At 44.9% G+C, this 7,926-nt stretch overlaps 1 protein-coding gene across 1 annotated transcript; it reads right to left on the reverse strand.

The window, feature by feature from the left end:
* Positions 1–2,461: 2,461 nt before the first annotated feature.
* Positions 2,462–4,129, reverse strand: LOC123404763 (peroxidase 70-like). Its single transcript, XM_045098705.1, has 3 exons — positions 3,830–4,129; positions 3,405–3,596; positions 2,462–3,309 (listed from the first exon to the last, which is right to left on the reverse strand). The coding sequence occupies exons 1-3, from the start codon at positions 4,043–4,045 to the stop codon at positions 2,749–2,751; spliced, it is 969 nt and encodes a 322-aa protein (XP_044954640.1). The 5' UTR covers positions 4,046–4,129; the 3' UTR covers positions 2,462–2,748.
* Between the last annotated feature and the right edge of the window lie 3,797 nt (positions 4,130–7,926).

The raw sequence follows: 7,926 nt of genomic DNA on the forward strand, positions 1-7,926 counted from the left end.
AGGACATCCACCAGCACCGCCAAGTTCATCACCACCAAGACAGACAAAGCCCAGGTCATCACTGCTACCGGCACCGCCACCGCCACCTCCATGGTGGATAGGAGTGATCGGGCTCCGTGACTCGGGAGTGATGCCATCATTGGCACCACCACCAACGGATGATCCACCATTTCCCGTGGATGTTTGGAAAGATATGTTAAGGGGATATATGACTGTGTTGAATAAATGATAACTAGTGATTGAATAGTTTGGGGATGTACTTACCGGAGTCCAACTATGTTGCGACAGAAATTCCTGAAATGTAGGCAACATTGGTTGTGGTCCACGAGGTGCTGGTGGTCGTTGCATTACAGAACCGTGCCGGCCACCATGGAGTCAAAAATGAGCTGCGGGTTAGTTGACCAAGCAAACATGAAGGTCAGAAGAATTGAAGTTGCAAATATGAAAGTCAAATGAAAGGGGTTAAAGTAACCTTCATCATGCAACTGCTGTGGTCCGTGACTACTGCAACTCTTGCGTTCTACGATATTTTGGTGGCACTGCTACTCCCGAAAGCCCCACCGACCGGACTAATCTTAGCCCCCCGTTAACCCGGAGATCTACGCCTTTGAGTGTCAATGGACGGGCTTTGATCAGTGGACTCGTCCACCTGGTTGAGATAGGTCAGTCCATAGGAACATCCCGGAACATGATCTAGACCCAACCCACCACTAGCTAGATTCCCTCCGACTCTACCCGACGCGTGCGTTTCCCCCTCCAAGTGACGGCGACAACACCATACGTGGAGGGGGCACACTCCGGAGCCAAAAGACGGACGTCTACGCATGCACATCAATTTCAAACATATAAGAGGTCCCACCTCAATATCATGATAAAAAATCATTTAAAAGTTGTCCAAATCTATGAAGTATTAATTACTTATGATTTGTACTAAGTATAAGGACCTATATAGAAAAGTAAATGAGGTTACAATTCTAACATACTCAAAAGTAAAAAACAAACCGGATATTCATAATTTACCGATATTTTTACCCCAAATCGATATAATTTGTGTACATTTAAGTTCATATAAATCAGATTTAAATTAATCAAAATTTAAATAAAAACTACAAAACATATAATATCTATGCCGATGGTGTCTGTCGGTATAGATGTCATCTTAGGAGCTACCAGATGCCGACAGCCTCGTTGTCGACATAGCTATGCTGACGTCATACATTTGGCGCCGTCAATCCGCCGTCTACCACCGGGCCGCCGGCCCACGTGTATGTCGACAACTGTTTTATGCCATCAATCACTATATAAATAGCTTGACGTATGCCGACGAAGCTGTTGGCATAGCTCGACATATGCTAAAAAGTAGTGTTGGTGCGGTCTAGAAAAGGGAAGGAGCCATGAGAGGCCGGGCGATTGGGCTGATGTGTTATAAGAGATATCTTTTTCTTCACAACCATACACATTCTTTGTGAAATATTTTATACAAGTACACCGCTATACAAGTACAATACAATTTCCAACCAAATAAATCAGGCTTAATGGGACCCATTGGCTACTTCCGGTATCCTTGGCTGCTATTGGTACTTTTTTTTTGCGTCGAAATTTAGAGCTTTATTGATAAAATGTGTTCGTTGGACAGTCAGCCAACAAGCTGCTTACCAGAAAACTAGGAGTTTCAGTAAGCCAACTCTCGGTAGCATTCCTAGTGCAAGCACGAGCACATAAATGAGCTGGACCGTTCGCTGCTCTTAATACATGCTGAATTACAAAAAAGGAAAAAGTAAGAGAAAACTCTTCAATCTAAGAGAAGATAGCTGCCACAACGGAACATCGATGACGGCGATCGTGCCAGAGTTATACAACCTCCAAGCAATCTGTCTTCATCACCACTTCAGAAAAACCACGATGACTTGCGAAGATCACACCTTCACGGAGGGCAAGAGCTTCAGTACATACATAATATAATTTCTATCAAATAGTAAAGCAAATAGTATTTTTATCATCCCTCATAAAAATTTCTTCGAAATTGACATAAATTATCCATTATGCAACTCATAAATGAAAAAATGAATTAAATTTTTCTGTCAAAGTCGCCGTCCTGTTTGAATCTTATCGTGTGAGACCATGAAGAAGCACGTGCGAGCTGTTGTGGCCCAGGTTCGATCCCTGGTGCCCTCGCCTTTTTTTCATTTCGTATTTCTCTTTTTATAGCAGCAAACACGGGTTGATGGGCCGGACCATGTTTTATTATTTCAATTTATTTTTTTCCTTCTATTAATTAATTTGTAATTTTTCAAAATTCAAAATTTAATGTTTTAAGAAAGTATTTTTTGTCTTCCGTTGCAACGTATGGATATATTTACTATTAAACCAAAGAGTCAACTTGAACGAAAAAAGATCGGAAAAACACGAGGAGAGCTAAATTGCTACGGAAATACACATCATATTTTGTTTCCTCTCTCAGTTTTCCTGCAAATCTCACTCAAGTATTGCATAAAAAGCCATACATACATGCTTGGCTTCCACTAGAGGATTGCATGCACACGAGCTGGAGCGACTTACATGATGAAGCAACTATCTTACAACCCTGGAGCTTGAGGGCTACTTACCCAGGTATTATCTGAACCAAACTGCTCTTATTCTGACATGCATGCTAGCTGGTTTGTACGTAGCCAACCTAACTTTACGTACATATTTTAGATTTTACGACTATATATACATGTAACACGTATTGATGAGACGACGGACGGATCAGCTGTTGACGACCCTGCAGTTGCGCCTAATCTGGCCGGCGGTTCCGGTGAGCGGCTTGATGTTCCCCATCTTGATCATCGCCGTCACAAAGTCAGAGGCGAAGAGCGCCGGGTTAGCGACGTACTGGCGAACCAGCGCGTCCTGGGAGCCGCCGTTGAAGAGCACCTGGTCGGAGTTGAGCAGGCCGCGCTTGGCGACCAGGTTGGAGTAGTAGGCGTTGTCGAAGACGAGCTGCGTCTGCACGTCGAACGGCGCCAGGTTCATGTCGCCGTTGGGCGGCTGGGCGGGGCAGGTGCGCTTGCGCAGCGCGGCGAACGCCGGGTCGACGTTGGTGCCGTTGTAGATGTGGTCGCGGAAGTTGGCGCACTGCGAGAAGCCGATGGTGTGCGCGCCGGAGAGCGCCGTGAGGTCGCGCGGGCACAGCTGCTTCTTCTCGAACGCCTGGATGAGCATGGTCAGGTCGAAGCTGGGCGGCGGGAGGTCGGTGGTCGCCTCCGCCATGCTGGCCGTCGTCGAGTCGCGCCGGCCGAGCGGCACCGCCCAGGTGGGCCCGCCTAGCTGATCCAGTACACTTGTTGTCAGGATTAAAACTTGCACGCGCACTGTTGCGCGCTAAATGTCCATTGGTTTTGAGGTTTTAGGCGCGTATGTACCAGCACCGTGCCGTCCCGTGCTGCGAGGGCGGCGATGTCGGCGCAGGAGACGATGCCGGGGCAGAGCAGCTCCACGTTCCGCTTGATCTGGTCGATCACCTCGTAGCCCCGCACCGAGTTATTGTTCCCGGGGGCCGTCTTCTCGCCCACGAAGCTACCCACGTCATCCAAGAGAATGGACCCGTCACAGCCCTATACATATAACAAAATCCAGCACCATTAATCCCGACCTTCTCCATGAAAAGAAAATTACTCCCTCCTTCTTAAATGATTTGTCATCGAAATGGGTAAAACTGGATGTATCTTGAACTAAAATATGTCTAAATACATCTGTTTTGCTACAGGTAATTGCGAACGAAGGAAGTATTATGTAAGTGTCAGTCAATCGACATAACTATGTATGCTTAAGGGTGCAGCTTAGTTACTTGAACAAAGCAGTCATGGAAGTGGAGCCTGAGGAGGGACGCGCCCATCCGGCGCTCGACGAGGACCGCCTTGATCATGGTGGCGCGCACGATGAGCTGCAACGTCGGGCAGCTCCTCGCGTAGAATGACGGTGAGAGCTGCCCATACGCACCGGAAGAAAGGAGGAAGAGGGTAAGCAAGCAATGCCATGCCTTACGGCTGGAGCTGGAAGCCATAATGGCTTACAAATTTATCAGTGTGTTCTTCTCTCTGAGGATTGCTAGCTCAGTGGCTTTGCCTAACTGTGGCAGGCACGAGCCACCTATTTATAAGAGCTCTCTTCTTTCAGTTGCATGAGAGGCATGTAGAATGGTCAAAGTTGAGCCGCTAAGGTTGTGGAAAAGTATGACATGTTCCACGAGGTTTCTTGTCTGCTTGAATAAGAGCAACGCATTCTTCGTAGATGCCAAAAACTGATCTGTCTTTATTTATATACATGTCTGTCACTAGAAAATGTCATTTCGAGTATATATATATCTTCATGGATAAAGATAGGAAAATACTAACTCATAAAGATCTTTAGTGTGTGGTTGCCCATCTTCATGGATAAAGATCATATTCAGCCAACTGGAGCAGCTAAATACTACTCCCTCCGTTCCTAAATATAAGTCTTTTAAGATATTTCACTAAGTGACTATATACAGAGCAAAATGAGTTAATCTATATTATAAAGTATGTCTATATATATATATATTCGTATGTAGTCCCTTAATGAAATCTCTAAAATGACTTATATTTAGGAACGGAGGGAGTAACTCATAAAGATCTTTATGACATTTGGGGTGTATATAAATATTTAGACTCAATTCAATAGAGGATAACTATTTGGAACTTTCCCTAAACTTCATGAAAACATAGGATAATAGGAAACGGGGATATATATACAAAACCTTCTACAAATTATTTCAAACCAGCCAACCAATCGAATCCTTGATTGTGAAAAATAAAACGATAGCACACCACCATGAACCTCGACTGAAATATATACAAAGATGAAATCAGTAAAAGTTGTTTCATTTTTCTGGAATCAAATTTGGAATTTGAAACTACCATTAACCTTGATTGAGACATCTTGGGATAAACTGATACTCCTTGGTAAGAACTAGGTTTTACCACCGTGTGTTTTGAAACGGAGGCAAAAGATTTGCCTTATATATTAAATAAGGAGGAGCAAGAGTTTGTTACAACACACCCAATTAGGTGTGGGCGTTCAGGTTTACCCGAAATTTTCGGCCACTTATTCGGGTTTTTAGATCTCAAACCTGAAATTATCAAAAATAATAATAATAATAAAAACCGGCATTTCGGGTACCCGATATTTCGGGTACGGGTTCGGGTTTACCCGATTTCCCCGAATAGAAGCTAGGCATCGTTGCTTGCTGATGCACGGTGGGAATCGAGGGAGGCCGGCGCCATGCTACAGCACTGCGCTATCGCGGAAGGTAGCCGACGCGATGTTGCCCACTGTGTGCTTTTGAGGAAGGCGAACAGGGCGGCGGTGCAGTGCTGCTCCTTTCCGCTCTCAGGAGACAGCGACGTAATGCAACATGCAAAGGAGGTGGAGGCCGCATCTCAGGTGGCCCCAACGAGCAAGGCCGATTGCAGGTGGCCAAGACGAGCCGGTCGTGCCGTCGTGGGGACTGAGGAATCGGGATCCTCTGTCGCGTCGGGCCGTCGATCGTCGGGGATCCAGCCATCTCGCATAGTGGGGATTTGGCGGCGGTTGGGCGGGTTGTGTGCGCGGGGCCGAGGGAGGGGTGTGAACACCAAACGGTGTGTCGCTGTGGGCGACCTAGGTTTGCTGGGGATCGAGGAAAACTTGGGCCGGACCTATTTTTTTTTATCGGGCTTCGTTTTTGTTTCGGCTATTCATTTTTTTGGGTATCTAGAGTACAAACCCGAGTTTTCTGAATAAATTTTGGTTTCTGAATTTGTTACCCGGAAAGGTGCTCGAGTTTTTCGGGTTCGGGTAATATGGGTTCGGGTTTGGGTTTGTCGGGTTCGGACTTCGGGTTTCGGGTTTTATGCCCACGTGACACCCAATATAAGCAAGATACGACATGACAATTATACTCACAATAGGAAAGATCCTAGCTTCTTAGCCCCTGCTTTGATCCAAAGGTTGGCCTGATCGACGATTATATTGAGCAGGATGTGCCGAGGAGCGTTCTTTTGTGTGAACACCCTCGTGTTACGCTCGTTTCATGTGATGCATGACACCAACATGGTGATCGAGGCCTTCGCTTTTCGGTCGGCAATGCCCATGGCGCTTGTGCTCGCCCACCATGCTTCAACAGTGTCGAACATGTGCTAGGCGGAAGTGTCGAAGTCATGGATGCGAAATTTCGGGATCACCAGATTCCACAACCTGATAGTAAAACGGCATCTGAAGAAGAGATGCGGACCGCTTTCCTGAATGCCCCTACAGAGGAGGCAGGGGCCACAATTTGCCCATCCTCGCTTCTCCAGCCTGGTCAGCCTGTGGGATTGAGAATAATACTCCCTCCGTTTCTTTTTGCTCCGCGTATTTGATTTGGTTAAAGTTAAACAACATAAAGTTTGACCAAATTTATATAAAAAAATTATATCTACTATTTTAAAATTGTATAGTATGACATCTCATGGTGCATCTGATAATACCGATTTCATGTTGTGAATGTTGATTTTTTAATATAAAGTTAGTCAAACTTTACAAAGCTGGACTTTGACCAAACCTTATATGCAGACTAAAAAGAAACGGAGGGAGTACATGTTTCGAAGTATAAGTAAGAACTATTTTTTGACACATAAACACTATTTTATGTTGTTTTTATGAAAATATAACACCTTATTTCATAACCGATGATCAGGTTTAAAAAAAGACAAACTTGCTAGTGATACATATGTATTATTTCCTGTCACGGGTTAGATAGATAGATAGACACATCATGTCCAACCCTCACCCCGAGTAGCTAGCCGTCATTTTAGATCTCTCTCTCTCTGTGTAGAGGGGGGAGGGAGGGGTATGAGGAGGAAGGAGGAGTCACCCGCAAAAGAAAAGGGAGGAAGGAGAAGAACATGTGTATGAGGAGCACACAACGGACGGCTACTTGCAAAACTATCCAACATCCCGCAAGATGACAGGCCTGGTTTTTGGGCCAGTCAGCCGGCGCCTTTTATGTCCTTGAAATAAAGCATCATACATGTACATCCGCATCAATAGGCCAAGGAAATCTAACAAGAATGCACCCTAGGAGGCCGAGTTTAAATTGCCGTATTAGAAAATACTAACATAATAGTGCCTTTTTAGCTCTATACATATGATGCTACATTAAAACGTTTTCTTGATTTGTAATATCTTCTACTGCAACAAGAATATATTTCTATGTATGTTAATTCTCACATATATTTATAATATTAGTTGAGACATGCTGGCTTGCTAGGGTAATCAAAATACACAAAAACATTTGCTTTCGCTCTTCACACAATATTACTCCCTCCATCTCAAAATAACTGTTTCAACTTTATACTACCTCTAGTATAAAGTTGTACTACTAAGCTTAAGATACTTATTTTAAAATGAAGGGCGAATATTACTCCTATAGTCCTAGTCCTATATGCATGCATATACGCTGCATAATCTCCAACCTGATGGTGTCCAATCAGTACACCACTTGCGCGCTATGGCCAACCACAGCTAGTGACGGCGCCGTCACAAATCGATGCTACAAATGTGTCCTCCTCTCATCTCCCAACTGTATTGTATCCTTGCTCCCGTTCTCCATCACCCCGTCAACAAGGGTTTTGGCTTGTAGCACGCGCGGTCAGAAACTACAGACCAAATGGGCAGCGGGCTCGTCCATTTCCCAGCTAGTGGCGCCGAAGTTGCTCTCGTTTCCAGATGGACACTGTGTGCTCTAGTTCTTTGCACCTCACCTTTATTATATGCACGTTTATCTGCGTATTTCTTCTCATTGTTATCCGGAGTATCACCCATTTCCTAGCTACAACCCGGGGTAAACCTTTGGGTCGACTCGAAGGATCAACAACGTATGCAAGTCGAATTCTTTGTATGACC

Source organism: Hordeum vulgare, chromosome 6H, assembly GCF_904849725.1.
Source record: "Hordeum vulgare subsp. vulgare chromosome 6H, MorexV3_pseudomolecules_assembly, whole genome shotgun sequence".
In the NCBI taxonomy this organism is placed as follows: domain Eukaryota; kingdom Viridiplantae; phylum Streptophyta; class Magnoliopsida; order Poales; family Poaceae; genus Hordeum; species Hordeum vulgare.